At 40.7% G+C, this 17,169-nt stretch overlaps 1 protein-coding gene across 1 annotated transcript in view; it reads left to right on the top strand.

The window, feature by feature from the left end:
* The window catches only part of MYRIP (myosin VIIA and Rab interacting protein), a 233,299-nt gene that overhangs the window by 100,289 nt on the left and 115,841 nt on the right, over nucleotides 1–17,169 (top strand). Inside the window, exon 3 of the mRNA XM_055414586.2 lies at nucleotides 6,803–7,024. Coding sequence (XP_055270561.2) covers nucleotides 6,803–7,024 — 222 coding nt within the window. The remainder of the gene's footprint in view (nucleotides 1–6,802; nucleotides 7,025–17,169) is intronic.

Raw genomic sequence — 17,169 nt, 5'->3', positions numbered from 1 at the left:
AACCATCCCAACCCTCACCACCTTGGGAGACAAAAAAATTTAAAAGCCACTAGTTCTTTTTAAAAGTGACTGGAGACATTAATTTTTGTCTAAACTATACTTTCAGTCAAATTATCTAGTTTCCTGACCTGGTGTGGGCTAACTGATTTCTGACAAATGGCCTTTAGTCAAATATTCCGGAAGATGGGACTTCCCTGTGGTCCAGTGGCTAAGACTCTGCCCTTCCAAACGCAGGAGGCTGGGTTCAATCCCTGGTCAGGGAACTAGATCCTCCATGCCACAGCTAAAGATACTGAATGCTGCAGTTAAAAGAAAGAAAGAACCTGAGTGCTGCAACTAAAACCAGCTACAACAAAATAAATAAATATTTTTTAAAAAAACAACAAATATTCCAGAAGATCCAGTGGGGAAGTGGGAGTCTTTTCAAAGCACCTGCTGTGGGGCAGAAGCTTAGCTGGTTTGAATTGAAATAATACCAGACTTCTGTGGAGTCACATTTACTTTTTAGGCACCTACTGGTCAACTCAGTTACATTTTTCTCATTAACTTCTGCAACAGACATTTCAGGATACTGTTGCTATCCTTCTTTGGCAAAGAAGAAAGAAAGAAAGAAACAGGTTTAGAAGAGCTGAGTAACTTGTAGCCATTAGGAGAAGAGCCAACACAACTCAGCAGCCCCAACAGCCACCGTTTACTAAGCTGCCTGCAGAAATTCAGGTTGATGGGGCTCCCACAACTCCTTACAGACAATGCTTATATGAAACGTGATGCTCTGGTTTATGGGGCTAAAGGGACCATCGAAAGTTCTGGTTTAAAATGGTCTGCTTCCTCATAGAGCTGGTAATCACCATGTACCTGGTGTGTGTCTATTAACTCTACCATCCAGAGGGAATCTTTAAGAGTTTATTTTCTGTACTGCGATATGCTGAACTCTATTAACCTTGAATGAATTTTGATAACACCATCAGGGGGCAGCAGAATGATTCTGCCTGAAATTACACAGTGAGAGAGAGAGATTACCCATGACAGATTAAAAGCAACACATACTTTTAAATGACCATGACTGTCATTATCCTATCAATTGGGCTCACCCTCTGGAGGCTGGCTCTTAAAAGCATTTATGACGTTCCTGGCAGAGGTTTTCAGTGACTGATCCACTGCTTCACCACCTGACCACTCTGCAGTCCACGACAATGACTCCCGCCCTACCCCCACCCCACCCCGCCCCCCACAGTGAAATTGCTTCTGTCGGGGCCACCCTTGACCTCCATGTTGCCAGATCCAGTGGACCCTCCTCTACCCTCATGGCAGACACAGTCAGCCATTCCCTCTCTGAAACGTCTTCTTCCTTTGGTGTCTTTCTCGGTCTCTTTGTCTGGCTTCACCTTGTCAATGTTTCAGCCTGAATTTAAACACTTGGGGTATCCCTGGCTTGTTTCTAGGTCCTCTTGTTTTCCGCTTGATGCCCTGTCTCCCCTAGGGTGGCTCATCCATTCCCATATTTACGGAGATGTGTGTGAAGATGATTCCCAAACGTACACAGCTGGCCCCGATCTGTCCTCTGAGATGCACAAATACCTATCAGTTGTCCACGTGGCAAATCCCTTTAAATGCCTCACAGTTTTCACTAAAACAAGCTTCCATCATCTCCCCTTGATCCATAAATGGCTTCACTTGCTGCAAAAGTTTTTGGAAACCTGAGATTGGTTCTTGGCTCATTCTTTCCCTCCACCTCTGTATCAGATCCTTCAGCAGGTTTGCCATGCATCTGTCCAACCCTCTCTGTCTCCTGTCCTGGTCCAGACCTTACCCGTCTACGTAGATAACTGCACTGCCCTCCAGGCTTCCTCGCGTGGCTGTGGAGAAGTCCACCATAAGGTAACAGCAGGTGCTTTTACAGTGAGGAGCGAATCCTGCTCTGTTCCTGCTCACCAGCCTCATTAACCTCCCACTGCACGCAGGATAAAATCCAGACACTTTTCCAGGGGCTGTGTCTTATCTTCCCTCCCCTTTCTCTAACTTAAGCTCTTTTCCTTTGCTGGTATTTTTCTCTCTTGGATTAGCCCCTTCTCAACTTGTAGCCTCAACTAAAATGTCACCTCTGCAGAGAGGACTTCTGTCGGCACCCAGTCTAAATAAAGCAGGGTGCCATGTCGTCCTTGGTCTGTGAACTGCCTGTTCTGTTATTGAATGTCTTACAACTTATAATCGTTTTATATTTTCTTTAGTTTTTAATCATTTGAGTCCCTACTTTAATACATGTTTCATGAAAGGGAGGGACCTATGTCTTTTTATCCCTAATGCCTAGAATAGTACTATGGGCTTCCCTGGTGGCTGCGCCATAAAGAAACTGCTTGCAATGTAGGAGTCACAGGAGATGCAGGTCCAATCCCTGGGTTGGGAAGATCCCCTGGATAAGGGCATGGGAACCCACTCCAGTATTCTCACCTGGAGAATCCCATGGACAGAGGAGCCTGGCGGCTACAGTCCACAGGGTCACAAGGAGTTGGAAACACCTGAAGCGACTTGGGATGCACACACACTAGAATAGTATTACAGCTACTCAGTGAGTGTGAATTGAGTGAATAGTTGGCAATCTAGACAATAGTGCCTGTAACATGGAGACCTGTAGCTGTGGGCTAGCATGACTGTCTTTTTGATAGCAAACAAGTGACATCTATGCCATCACTTCTCCCTGCTCTGCCCACGGTGGATGCTGCTAAGTTAGAGCACTCTAGCCCTGCTGAGCATGTGGTGAGAGTCAGAACTGGCATGGCAGTGGACCCGGAAACCGTGAGATGTTGATAGCTTTTCATATATCCATCACAGAGTGATGTATCAAGAAGAGGCAAGGGTCTTCCCTGGCAGTCCTGTGGTTAAGACTCCACGTTTTCACTGCAGGGGGTGTGGGTTTGATCCCTAGTTGGGGAACTAAGATCTCACATGCTAAAGCATAAAACAAACAAACAAAAAACTGAAACAAAAAAACTGAAACCACAGTTAAGATACTACTTCACACCCATGCTCAGTGCTCAAGCAATAAATACACATTGAGCCTTCCTGCCCAGATACTATCACAAAGCCTTCTTCACACAGAAACAAGTGTGATCAAATGTTATGTGTACTGAGACTGCTGGATTTCTTGCTGATCCAAATGAATAAGCACTATTCACTTATTGCCGCTTTGCTCATTTAAAATATCTGGCAACTCCGTGAAATAGGAATTACTATTGCCGCTCAGAAGGTAGAGGCTCAGAAAGGTTGGAAGGGTCTTTGGTAGTAACTGAGCTCAGCTCTGCACCCTCACCTGTGACAGAACCCATCACTCTTTCCCATGTGACTGACCATCTGGGGGCCTGGTCCCTCCCAGGACATTTCGGTGCAGGTACCTGGTCTTGTGTGATTCTTGGTTGATCCTGCAGTCAGTCACTATAGGTTATCCTATACAATTCTCTTTAGACTTCTGCCAGGAGGTCCTATAGGGTAGTAGAATCTGAGAAGGGAGAGATGATCCAGAAGAAGGGCATTCTTATTTGCTCCTCCAAGTCTGTGGTTAAAAATCCTCGATTTGCTTGGGACAAACTTTGGAGGAGTTGGCAAATTTTATTATTAGACTCTCAGTGATTTTTAAAAAATACCATTGGTGTTTTGTATATCAGGAATCAAAACTCATAAAGTTCAAGTGATCTTGTGCATTGAGTTCACAGTTTCTTCCTTTTTTTTTGATCCCCAAAGACTTTCTTTCCTGGATGTTTTATACCATTTAATTTAGTGTCTTTGAAATGTCAGTAGAAGAAAGTCAGTTGCTGAGGCTGTTCTTATATTGTTTACAGAGATCAACGTGTTGATAACTTAGTTCATCTTCTATTTTAAATCTGCTGCTGCTGCTAAGTCACTTCAGTCGTGTCCGACTCTGTGACCCCATAGACGGAAGCCCACTAGGCTCCCCTGTCCCTGGGATTCTCCAGGCAAGAACACTGGAGTGGGTTCCCATTTCCTTCTCCAATGTGTGAAAGTGAAAAGTGAAAGTGAAGTCGCTCAGTTGTGTCCGACCCTTAGCGACCCCACGGACTGCAGCCTACCAGGCTTCTCCGTCCATGGGATTTTCTAGGCAAGAATACTGGAGTGGCTTGCCATTGCCTTCTATTTTAAATCTGAGGGACCGGATAACAACATCATCATGCCTTAAGGAAACACCTTCTGTCCTGTTTCCCTGTAAATATTTTATTCAGCCAACCATGCATGCTAAGTCGCTTCAGTCGTGTCCAACTCTTTTATGACCCCATGGACTGTAGCCCACCAGGCTCCTCTGTCCTTGGGATTTTCCAGGCAAGACTATTGGACTGGGTTGCCATGCCCTCGTCCAGGGGATCTTTCCAACTCAGGGCTTGAACCGAGGTCTCCTGCATCTCCAGCATTGGCAGGAGAATTCTTTACCACTGAGCCACCTGGAAAGCCCCATTCAGCCAAGTGTACATATATAATATTTTACCCTGTAGAATTATCAGCAGACCTGATATAGTCTCTCTCTCCCCTTCCAATGCTCAAGATACAAATGAGTATTGGACACTGCAATGCAGAGTGGTAAGCCTGTGCATGTAATGGCAGCTGTGTAAGCCGGCCCATGGCACCTGAAAGCTAAAGCTGTAAATACTCTTTGAATTTTCCTGGAAAGATGTTTATGGTGTTTTGTTGTTAAGTGAAAAATTAGATTATACAGCCACATGTAGATTTCCAGTTCTAGGAGCAGGTTGTCATGAGCTAGCACAGCCCTTCTTTGTACTAAAAACACCTGAAAATCCTAATGAAATCTACGGTTTAATATAATAATGGGAAAATACTTGCAAATCATACATCTGATAAGGGACTTGTATCCAGGATCTATAAAGAACTCTTATGATACAACAATGAAAAAGACAAATATTCTAATTTTTAAATGGGTGAAAGATTTGAATAGACTTTTCTCCAAAGAATATGTGCAGGTGGCCAGTAAGTACTTGAAAAGATGCTTAATATTATTCCTCACTGGGGAAATTCAAATAAAGAAGCACAATAAGATACCACTTCAGACCTCCTAGGATGACTGTCATAAAAAAGGCAGACAGTAACAAGTGTTGATGAGGATGCAGAAAAATCAGAACCCTCATGGGTTGCCAGTAGGATGTAAGAAGGAGTAGCCTAATTACCAAACTGTCTGGTAGTTTCTTTAAAGTTTAATCATTTAACATTACCATTGGACCCAGTAATTCTACTCCTGGGATTGAAAATATACCACCACACAAAAACTTGCCCTTGAGTGTTGATAACAGCATTATTCAAAATAGCCAAAAAGTATAAACAACACCAATGTCCATTAGTCGATGAATAGATAAGTAAAATATGGCATATCTGTAAGTAGAATATTACTTGACAGTAAAAAAGGAATGAAATTCTGATACACTCTATAACATGGATGAACTTTGAACATATATGGTAATGATTCCATTCATATTAAATAGCCAGAATAGGCAAATTTGTAGAAATAGAAAGTAGATAAGTGGTTGGTAGGGGGTGGGAGAAGTAATAAGCAAGATGTAAAATTTAGAAGCCATAGAAGAAGAGGCTGACAGATTTAACTACAGAAAAATTAAACACTTCTACATGATGAGACACACCATATGAAAAGTTGAAAAAACAATTGCAAAATGAAGGAGAATATTTGCTACGTACATCACATATTTTAGGAGGCGCTAGTAATAGAGAATCTGCCTGCCAGTGCAGGAGATGTAAGAGGCATGGGTTTGATCCCTGGGTCAGGAATATCCCCTGGAGTAGGAAATGGCAATCCACTCCAGTATTCTTGCCTGGAGAATCCCATAGACAGAGGAGCCTAAAGGGCTATATAGTCTGTGGGGTTGCAGAAGAGTCGGACATGACTGAAGCAACTTAGCATGATGCACGTACATCTAAGATTCATCTGGGATGAACTGTGTAACCACAAAATGGATATGGAAAAATATAATTATTTTCTGTTCCTGCTGTGGGTATCCATCTTTGAACAGAAAAAAAACAAATTCAAAACCTTTCAAGTTAGAATAACTTGGATACTTCCGGTCAGTTTTATCCTAGGTATCTCAGTGTGTTTGGGGGGTTCCTTATCTCTCAGGGTTTCTCCTTTGCTTCTCAGAGTATAGAGAAAACAGTGCATGCAGTTTTGCATTAATATGACCAGTTGTGTGCCCAGAATACCCATAAGCTCTTTGGAAAAAGGGAGTTAACTTTTATCCAGCTCTCGAGTCACCAGTGTTTAGGATTAGCCCATCACCCAGAGAATCTTTATTGACTTACATTGATTTGAAAGCTTTTAAAATCCTCGGTGCTTGTTTTCAGGGGTATTGAGGGCCAGGATTGCATTTATCATACTCCCAGCAGGGCTGTTGTGAGGATTAATGTTTTAACATAAATAATCTTCTGCTCCTTTAAAAAGGCATTAATTAAGCTAAAGGGTTCTTTTTTAATGTGCTTAGTTTTATAATTTCTATTTCAATCTGGTGTCTGAAATATAAGTAGTAAGGTTTTGTGCTTTCTTATAGAAAATATGACATATAGAAGAACACACAATTAATGCACCATTAGGGTTCCTCTCTGGATAGTATGTCAAGCCATTGGACTTCCTGAGTTGTATTGTTTTACAGGAAGATCCTATGTGGTAGTTTGGCAGACAGCAGGGCCGGGGTGGGGCGCTTTAGGGAGGGAGCCCCCTGAGCTGATGTGCTGTTTCTCTTTTCCTCACCCTCTCCTCCCACCACCCTCTGGCTCCCAGCGAGATGAAGCAGAAGCTGGATGAGGAAGGCAGCAAGTGCAGCATCCTCTCTAAGCACCAGAAGTTCGTGGAGCACTGCTGCATGCGCTGCTGCTCGCCCTTCACCTTCCTTGTCAACACCAAGCGCCGGTGTGGGGACTGTAAGTTCAACGTCTGCAAGAGTTGCTGCTCCTACCAGAAGCACGAGAAGGTGTGGATCTGCTGTGTCTGCCAGCAGGCGAGGTGAGCGGCCGGGTGCACCCTAAGGGTCTCAGCTCACCAGTGGCACCATCTTTCTTCAACCGAGTGGGGCCACCAGTGGTTGATTGGTCGGCATTATTTTTTAAGAAAAGGGAGGGTTACCGAGGAGTTTTCTACATTTGGTGTGTCTGATGCAGATAAAACACACCCAAACTTGTTTAATCAGGGCATGAAGGAAGATGATATTAGGGAGGAGTTGGGAACTTTGCTGGGTTAACCTTATGATGATGTCTTTTTGGGGATATCTCCAGGAGTCTTGGGGTTAATATTGTCCAAAATCAAAAAAAGATGGAAAAGTTTAGCTCATTTCCTATTTTTCCATATTATTCAAGTCCATCACTGGAACCAATCCAGGAAAGAAGTCCAAGATCCATGGGGCAGGTTTTGCTTCTTGAAATTTTTCTAAGGCTCAATTTGATAGAGAAGTCAGAGTGCCTCAGGTCTATATGGCCTGTGGGCTGACAGTCTTTTACATTTTGAAGGTTTCCCTAGAAGAGTTTATTCATGTATCAGTAGCAACAAGCTGTATAACCCCTCAACCTGATACAGGATGCACTGCCAAATTCATCATGGGAAACATTTAGGAATATTTTTACTTGAATCAAATGTGAAAAATTTCAGGTAAATAACAGTTTTTAAAACCTGCCCAGTTTCTTGAAACAAAAACAGTTAGTTTACAATGGACTGTTCAGACTTCAAATACCTGGCAAAAGCTGGTGTCTTGCTGGGAGGTGGTGTTTGGGGTCACTTTGTGCTGCATCCACTTTGACCATCAGCTTCTCTGCCTCTCATGCGATCTGAAATTTACCTCTTGGTTTAGAAATTATGTACTTAGGGTATTACTGGGATATTCTTTCATCATATTGGATTTTAAAACAATCCAATCAAGCAATTGGATTTTAAAACACTGTCAAATTACGTGACGAACACCTGTATGTATATTGTGTGAAATCCCAATAAAACAGTGGATAGCAGCTCTGTGAAGCTGTGGCAATGACCACTGTTTAGACCCTAGTTTACTCCCCACTGCCCATGACATACTTTCTCTTTCCTGTGTAAATTAAGCCCATTTTGGGTGCATTGGTTTGATTAGCTGTTTATCCAGTAGCTACCATAGGCATATGATTCTTGAGATACTATGGAGCCATGAATAATTATAATAGTAAAAAGTCCTGCTCTCAGAAAATTAAGGCACTAGGAATGGAGAGTAGACCTTTATGTCGTAATATTAACCGACTGCATCAGAAGTGAATGACTGTATCAGGCACCCCGGGTCTGTCTGTGGTGTGGTTCTACAGGTGTGAGTCAAAATGTAGGTTAGTTTAAAGTTTTTAGCTTTGGGAGATTAATAACAATGAATGATGGATTACTTATTTTAGAAGTTATATAGCTAATAGGATACTACGGAATCATTCTCTTTGTCATTTTCTAATTATATATAAATTTCTCTTCTTGACCATTCACTGCAGAGATGCAGTCAAACATTATAAATAAGGGCATATAGTGGTTGCATTTAAGATCTTCGGCAGGGAAACCAAACTTTCTGAGTGAGCCTAGAAGCACAGGACAACTATTATCATTTGGTGTCGAACTGGTTCAGGAACCTCATTCCTACTTTCCTTGGAAACAAATTGGCCTCTTAGTTCCTTTGGTTCATTATAAAAAATGCTCTCTCTGATTTTTGTTGTTTTGTGCTATTACCTTTAATGCAGGCCAACTGGGGAAATTGTTTTCAGGGAATGAGAGAGAAAAATTACCATTGGAACTGAAATCAAAGCATATGTCCTTATTACCCGTGTGGCATTGGCTTTGGTTTTTCTGAGACAACTTAAGCCTTCATTTCTTTTCACCTTCTGTCGAATACCCTTTACTTCTATCTAATCACTTAATGTTTGATGTTCACACGATCCACATGATTCATAAATTAGCACGCTGCCCTTTTAGTATAAACTCCACAGTATGTTTTAGAGATATCCCAATGGGTTTGCAATATCCCTACAGGAGATAAGATATTAAAAAATTATCACTATGAGATGAGGACATTCGCAGGTTAACAATTATATGGGGAAATGTTGAACCTCACTAGAAAGCAAGGGAATAGACATTTATACTTCAAGTAGCTTTTTTTATTATTAAATTAATGTTTGTTTTTCCACATTCTCCTCAGTGTTGACAAGGGTAGATTGAAAAAGGCACTCTCATCCACCACTGGTGAAGTCAAAATGGGCATAACCTTTTACCAACATATATCAAGAGCCATTAGCATGTTCAAGTCCTTTACCCTGTAATTTCTAAAACCTTTACCTAAAAAGGCAATGGAATATTTTTAATACAAAAAAATTTTCAGTGAAAAATGAGACATCCTGGATTACTAATAATCTACATGCCCAACAATAGAACAGAAGAAATAAATTAGGACACATTCTACTTAGGACACATTCCACTTGACAGAATATGATGAGACATCTAAAATCATGTGTATTAGCATGGATAAATTCTTATATTAAAAATTATATATGCAGTGGTTTCTTAGTGAAAGAAGTATTTCACTTTTTTGAATGGAGAGTATTGATCCTGTATATATACTTTGTGGAATATTTGTGACATAGGAACCTGAATGCAATGGAATTATTTGTGTTGGCAGCACCGTGTGCCAGTGTCATGTAGTTCATTTTGAATAAGGAGCTCCTGCAATGTCATCACACTCTATGATGCAGCATGTCAAAGAAAGTTACTGTGTACTTGGAAAATCCCATCTTACCCAGGGCTGTTCAGTGAAAAAGCTGTACAGTTGACAGCTCTTGACTAAACTGAAAAAATTAAAGGGAAAAAAAAATTGAGGAATGTTGGTGATTAAGTTCCATTCATGTACTGTCTACATGTACAGGGTAGACAGTCTATCCTTCCAGATTTCAGAATAAATCTCATCTTGAGGAAACACAGAAGGCACACCAAGCAGTATTATGGAAAATAACTGGCCGGAAATCTTCAAAATGTTGATGTCATGAAAGAAAAAAGAAACCAAGGAAATGTTTAAAGACTAACAAGAAATGATAACCATTTGTTTTTGACTGCAGCTTGCTGGATCTCAAGTTCCTTAACCAGGGATTGAACCCAGGCCATGGTGGGGCAGTGAAAGTGCTGAATCTTAGCCAGAAATTTTTATCTTTCTGAAATTTCTCTGATAAGCAGGGACACTGGTTCTTTCCATCAGCAAGTGCCCAGGCCTGTGTTATGGCCAAGGTTAAAGAGCCACACAGATCTCAGTACTACATGAGCAGCTGTGAGTGGACAGTGCTCTGCTGGAGGCCGTGAGGCCCTCGGGGGGACTGCAGTTAGAGCAAGCAGGACAGGTATCCCAAAGGAAGGGCTGCCTGAGCTGGGATTTCACAGGGTAGGAGTTCGGTAGGGGAGGACAAGGAAGCCAAGGCAGGCTGGACAAAGGAAAGGCAAAGCAGTGGGCAGGCTGAAAGTTTGGGCAAGGTAAGGCTGAATCTAGGCTGCAGGCAGTAGAGAGTAGATTTCCAGAAAAGAACGTTAATTAGATGCCAGCACTCTCCCCTTTACGGTCCTGCAAGGTGAATAGCGCCTCCTATTAAAGTTGTAGATGCTGAGCTTACCAAGGCATCTTACTGTTCCAATGAGGGTGGGAGCAGGATCCAAAACCAAATCTTTGACTCCAGGGTGTGCATTCTTGACAGGCCCATGTCCCTCCAACCACGAGGGAGGAGAGAATCTTGCTCTTTTTATTTATAAAGCGCAGATATGCATACAGTACATACACAAGCCTCGGATAAGCCTGCATGCTCAGTCACTCACTCATGTCTGACTCTTTGCAACCCCACGGACTGTGACCCATCCTCTGTCCACAGGATTTTTCAGACAAGAGTACTGGAACGGGTTGCCATTTCCTCTTTCAGGGGATCTTCCCAACCCAGGGATCTATCTTCCCCACCTACTCCTGTGTCTCCTGCATTGGCAGATGGATTCTTTAACACTGAGCTACCTGGAAAGCCCAGGATAAGCCTAGTGGTTAAAAATTTGAAGTTCCTTCAAAACAGTCCACAGAAAATCAATTAAAGAAGTGAAAAGAAGGATTTGATACTACAGCATAAGAAGGGGATAGACAGTGAAGAACATCTGTTTCACTTTATAAAAACCTTACAAAATGTAAATCCTTCGAAAGATCCTGGAAAACTAAGCCCTAAAATCTGGACAAAGCAGTATTCAGCATGAAGACAGTTAAGTTTAGCAGGAACCAATATAGAAGATGATGCTGTATTCATTTCTGAAGACTACAAACAGCTCTTAAAATCAAGACCAAAAGCGACTGCTGCTAAATTTCTTGAGTTCTTGTTTGAGAGCAGGAACAAGTGGCCTAAGGAAGGCAAACTAATTCAGCATTGCCTGATGGGAGGGCCAGCGTATTTACCATATAAATGGGCTGCTTCACCCTCGAATGTGTAAGCTGTACTGTCATAAGGATTCTTAGGAATCCTGCCTGAGGTGTGAATTGCTCTCGGAATCACTGCAAAAGCATCAGAGAATATCATGGTCTCTGTAATTCAAAGGCAGCCCTGTCAGGGGAGTATTTAGGAATTCGTTGGTAAGGAAAGAACTGAAGAGGCTTATAGTTTACACCAGTAGAAGTGAGGATATGAGATAATTAAAAAAAGAGGATTTCATTTTTTTTTTCTAAAGAATTGTTCTGGGGGCGGCATCCCCCGACTCCCCAGTCAAGTAGCTTCCAGCGCCTCATCAGAATTAAACCCCATAAAAACATCTGCATTTTCTGGGACCCTGTGTCCTTCAGGTGATTTGCTTAACCTCTAAATTGAGATTCTTTAAGAGACATCTAGGAATGGCCTTGTAAACTGAGGAAGTGTACCGAATTCTAAGTAAACTGAATACCTTTAAGAAATCTTTGTCAGCTGTGCTTTTTAGTTACAATCATAAAGCACTAACATTTTTGCATTGCTTCTAATCAATTTAGCTTTTCTTAACTTTTGGGAAAAGACTACACCATTCAGTAGGTAGCTTATGTCATGGTCATTAGGTCCTTATCAAATAGAAGTGATTTGCTTCTCACCTTTTAAAAATGTCCTGTGTATTAAATTGTGTCCTGTATGTTTAAAAATTGCCTTCAGGACAAAACAAAATTTGTTGTATATTCTCATATAAATAAAGTGTGTGTACAGTAGGTTTATTTATTTATTTATTTATTTATTTTAGGTAATTAATTTATTTTTTATTGGAGGCAAATTATTTTACAATATTATAATGGTTGGTTTTGCCATACATTGATATGAATTTGCCCCGGGTTTACATAAGTTCCCCCTCCTGAACCGCCCTCCCACCTCCCTCCTCCCTTTATCCTCCCTCTGGGTCATCCCCGCATGCCAGCCCCGAGCATCCTATAACATGCATTGACCCTGAACTAGTGATTCGTTTCACATATGACAACATACGTGTTTCAATGCCATTCTCCCAAATCATCCCACCCTCACCCTCTCCCATAGAGTCCCAAAGACTGTTCTATACATCTGTGTCTCTTTTGCTGTCTCGTATACAGGGTTATCATTTGCATCTTTCTAAATTCCATATATATGTGTTAGTATACTGTATTGGTGTTTTTCTTTCTGGCTTACTTCACTCTGTATAATAGGCTCCAGTTTCATCCACCTCATTAGAACTGATTCAAGTGTATTCTTTTTAATGGCTGAATAATACTCCATTGTGTATATGTACCAAAGCTTTCTTATCCATTCGTCTGCAGATGGACATCTAGGTTGCTTCCATGTCCTGGCTATTATAAACAGTGCTGCAATGAACATTGGAGTACACGTGTCTCTTTCAATTCTGGTTTCCTCGGTGTGTATGCCCAGGAGTGCGATTGCTGGATCATATGGCTGTTCTATTTCCAATTTTTTGAGGAATCTCCACACTGTTCTCCATAGTGGCTGTACTAGTTTGCATTCCCACCAACAGTGTAAGAGGGTTCCTTTCTCTCCACATCCTCTCCAGCATGTAGACTTTTGGATAGCAGCCATTCTGACTGGTGTGAAATGGTATCTCATTGTGGTTTTGATTTGCATCTCTCTGATTATGAGGGATGTTGAGCATTTTTTCATGTGTTTGTTAGCCATCTTTATGTCTTCTTTGGAGAAATGTCTGTTTAGTTCTTTGGCCCATTTTTTGATTGGGTCATTTATTTTTCTGGAATTGAGCTGCAGGAGCTGCTTGTATAATTTGGAGATTAATCCTTTATCAGTTGCTTCATTTGCTATTATTTTCTCCCATTCTGAAGGCTGTCTTTTCACCTTACTTATAGTTTCCTTTGCTGTGCAGAAGCTTTTGATTTTAATTAGGTCCCATTTGTTTATTTTTGCTTTTATTTCCAATATTCTGGGAGGTGGGTCATGGAGGATCCTGCTGTGATTTATGTCGGAGAGTGTTTTGCCTACGTTCTCCTCTAGGAGTTTTATAGTTTCTGGTCTTAAATTTAGCTCTCTAATCCATTTTGAGTTTATTTTGGTGTATGGTGTTAGGAAGTGTTCTAGTTTCATTCTTTTACAAGTGGCTGACCAGTTTTCCCAGCACCACTTGTTAAAGAGACTGTCTTTTTTCCATTTTATATTCTTGCCTCCTTTGTCAAAGATGAGGTGTCCATAGATGCGTGGATTTATCTCTGGGCTTTCTATTTTGTTCCATTGATCTATATTTCTGTCTTTATGCCAGTACTATACTGTCTTGATGACTGTGGCTTTGTAGTAGAGCCTGAAGTCCGGCAGGTTAATTCCCCCAGTTCCATTTTTCTTCCTCAAGATTGCTTTGGCTATTCGAGGTTTTTTGTATTTCCATACAAATTGTGAGATTATTTGTTCTAGTTCTGTGAAAAATATCTTTGGTAGCTTGATAGGGATTGCATTGAATGTATAAATTACTTTGGGTAGTATACTCATTTTTACAATATTTATTCTTCCAATCCATGAACATGGTATATTTCTCCATCTATTAGTGTCCTCTTTGATTGCTTTCAGTAGTGTTTTATAGTTTTCTATGTACAAGTCTTTTGTTTCCTTAGGTAGATATATTCCTAAGTATTTAATTCTTTTCGTTGCAACAGTGAATGGAATAGTTTCCTTAATTTCTCTTTCTATTTTCTCATTATTAGTGTATAGGAATGCAAGGGATTTCTGTGTGTTGATTTTATATCCTGCAACGTTACTGTAATCATTGATTAGCTCTAGTAGTTTTCTGGTAGAGTCTCTAGGGTTTTCTGTGTAGAGGATCATGTCATCAGCGAACAGTGAAAGTTTTACTTCTTCTTTTCCAATTTGGATTCCTTTTATGTCTTTTTCTGCTCTGATTGCTGTAGCCAAAACTTCCAGAACTATGTTGAATAGTAGTGGTGAGAGTGGGCACCCTTGTCTTGTTCCTGACTTTAGGGGAAATGCTTTCAGTTTTTCACCATTGAGGATAATGTTTGCTGTGGGTTTGTCATATATAGCTTTTATTATGTTGAGGTATGTCCCTTCTCGGAGAAGGCAATGGCAAGCCACTCCAGTACTCTTGCCTAGAAAATCCCATGGATGGAGGAGCCTGGTAGGCTGCAGTCCGTGGGGTCGCTAAGGGTCAGACGCGACTGACTGACCTCACTTTCACTTTTCACTTTCACACATTGGAGAAGGAAATGGCAACCCACTCCAGTGTTCTTGCCTGGAGAATCCCAGAGACGGGGGAGCCTGGTGGGCTTCCGTCTATGGGGTCACACAGAGTCGGACACGACTGAAGTGACTTAGCAGCAGCAGCAGCAGCATGTCCCTTCTATTCCCACTTTCTGGAGGGTTTTTATCATAAATGGATGTTGAATTTTGTCGAAGGCTTTCTCTGCATCTATTGAGATAATCATATGATTTTTATTTTTCAGTTTGTTAATGTGGTGTACTACGTTGACTGATTTGCGGATATTGAAGAATCCTTGCATTCCTGGGATAAAGCCCACTTGGTCATGATGTATGATCTTCTTAATATGCTGTTGGATTCTGATTGCTAGAATTATGTTAAGGATTTTTGTATCTATGTTCATCAGTGATATTGGCCTGTAGTTTTCTTTTTTTGTGGGGTCTTTACCAGGTTTTGGGATTAGGGTGATGGTGGCCTCATAGAATGAGTTTGGAAGTTTCCCTTCCTCAGCAATTTTCTGGAAGAGTTTGAGTAGAATAGGTGTTAGCTCTTCTCTAAATTTTTGGTAGAATTCAGCTGTGAAGCCGTCTGGACCTGGGCTTTTGTTTGCTGGGAGATTTTTGATTACAGTTTCAATTTCCGTGCTTGTGATGGGTCTGTTCAGATTTTCTATTTCTTCCTGGTTCAGTTTTGGAAAGTTGTATTTTTCTAGGAATTTGTCCATTTCTTCCAGGTTATTCATTTTATTGCCATATAATTGCTGATAGCATTCTCTAATAATCCTTTGTATTTCTGTGTTGTCAGTTGTGATCTCTCCATTTTCATTTCTAATTTTATTGATTTGGTTCTTCTCCCTTTGTTTCTTGATAAGTCTGGCTAGTGGTTTGTCAATTTTATTTACCTTCTCAAAGAACCAGCTTTTGGCTTTGTTGATTTTTGCTATAGTCTCTTTTGTTTCTTTTGCATTTATCTCTGCCCTAATTTTTACTATTTCTTTCCTTCTACTGACCCTGGGGTTCTTCATTTCTTCCTTTTCTAGTTGCTTTAGATGTAGAGTTAGGTTATTTAGTTGACTTTTTTCTTGTTTCTTGAGGTGTGCCTGTATTGCTATGAACTTCCCCCTTAGCACTGCTTTTACAGTGTCCCAGAGGTTTTGGGTTGTTGTGTTTTCATTTTCATTCATTTCTATGCATATTTTGATTTCTCTTTTGATTTCTTCTATGATTTGTTCATTGTTCAGCAGCGTGTTGTTCAGCCTCCATATGTTGTCATGTTTAATAGTTTTTCTCCCATAATTGAGATCTAATCTTACTGCATTGTGGTCAGAAAAGATGCTTGGAATGATTTCAACTTTTTTGAATTTACCAAGGCTAGATTTATGGCCCAGGATGTGATCTATCCTGGAAAAGGTTCCATGTGCACTTGAGAAAAAGGTGAAATTCATTGTTTTGGGGTGAAATGTCCTATAAATATCAATTAGGTCTAACTGGTCTATTGTATCATTTAAAGATTGTGTTTCCTTGTTAATTTTCTGTTTAGTTGATCTATCCATAGATGTAAGTGGGGTATTAAAATCTCCCACTATTATTGCATTATTGTTTATTTCCCTTTTCATACTTGTTAGTAATTGTCTTACATATTGCGGTGCTCCTATGTTGGGTGCATAAATATTTATAATTGTTATATCTTCATCTTGGATTGATCCTTTGATCATTATGTAGTTTCCTTCTTTGTCTCTTTTCACAGCCTTTGTTTTAAAGTCTATTTTATCTGATATGAGTATTGCTACTCCTGCTTTCTTTTGGTCTCTATTTGCATGGAATATCTTTTTCCAGCCCTTCACTTTCAGTCTGTATGTGTCCCTCGTTTTGAGGTGGGTCTCTTGCAGACAACATATATGGGGGTCTTGTTTTTGTATCCATTCAGCCAGCCTTTGTCTTTTGGTTGGGGCATTCAACCCATTTACGTTTAAGGTAATTATTGATAAGTACGATCCCGTAGCCATTTTCTTTATTGCTTTGGGTTCGAGTTTATACACCCTTTCTGTGTTTCCTGTCTAGAAAAGATCCTTTAGCATTTGTTGGAGAGCTGGTTTGGTGATGCTGAATTCTCTCAGCTTTTGCTTGTCTGTAAAGCTTTTGATTTCTCCTTCATATTTGAATGAGATCCTTGCTGGGTACAGTAGTCTGGGCTGTAGGTTATTTTCTTTCATCACTTTAAGTATGTCTTGCCATTCCCTCCTGGCCTGAAGAGTTTCTGTTGAAAGATCAGCTGTTATCCTTATGGGAATCCCCTTGTGTGTTATTTGCTGTTTTTCCCTTGCTGCTTTTAATATTTGTTCTTTGTGTTTGATCTTTGTTAATTTGATTAATATGTGTCTAGGAGTATTTCGCCTTGGGTTTATCCTGTTGGGGACTCTCTGGGTTTCTTGGACTTGGGTG

This window comes from Moschus berezovskii, chromosome 24, assembly GCF_049115385.1.
Source record: "Moschus berezovskii isolate FMDL1 chromosome 24, NW_MosBer_1.0, whole genome shotgun sequence".
Classification (NCBI taxonomy): Eukaryota; Metazoa; Chordata; class Mammalia; order Artiodactyla; family Moschidae; genus Moschus; species Moschus berezovskii.
Note: the sequence above shows the minus strand (reverse complement) of the source record. Positions and strands in the feature narration are given on the sequence as shown.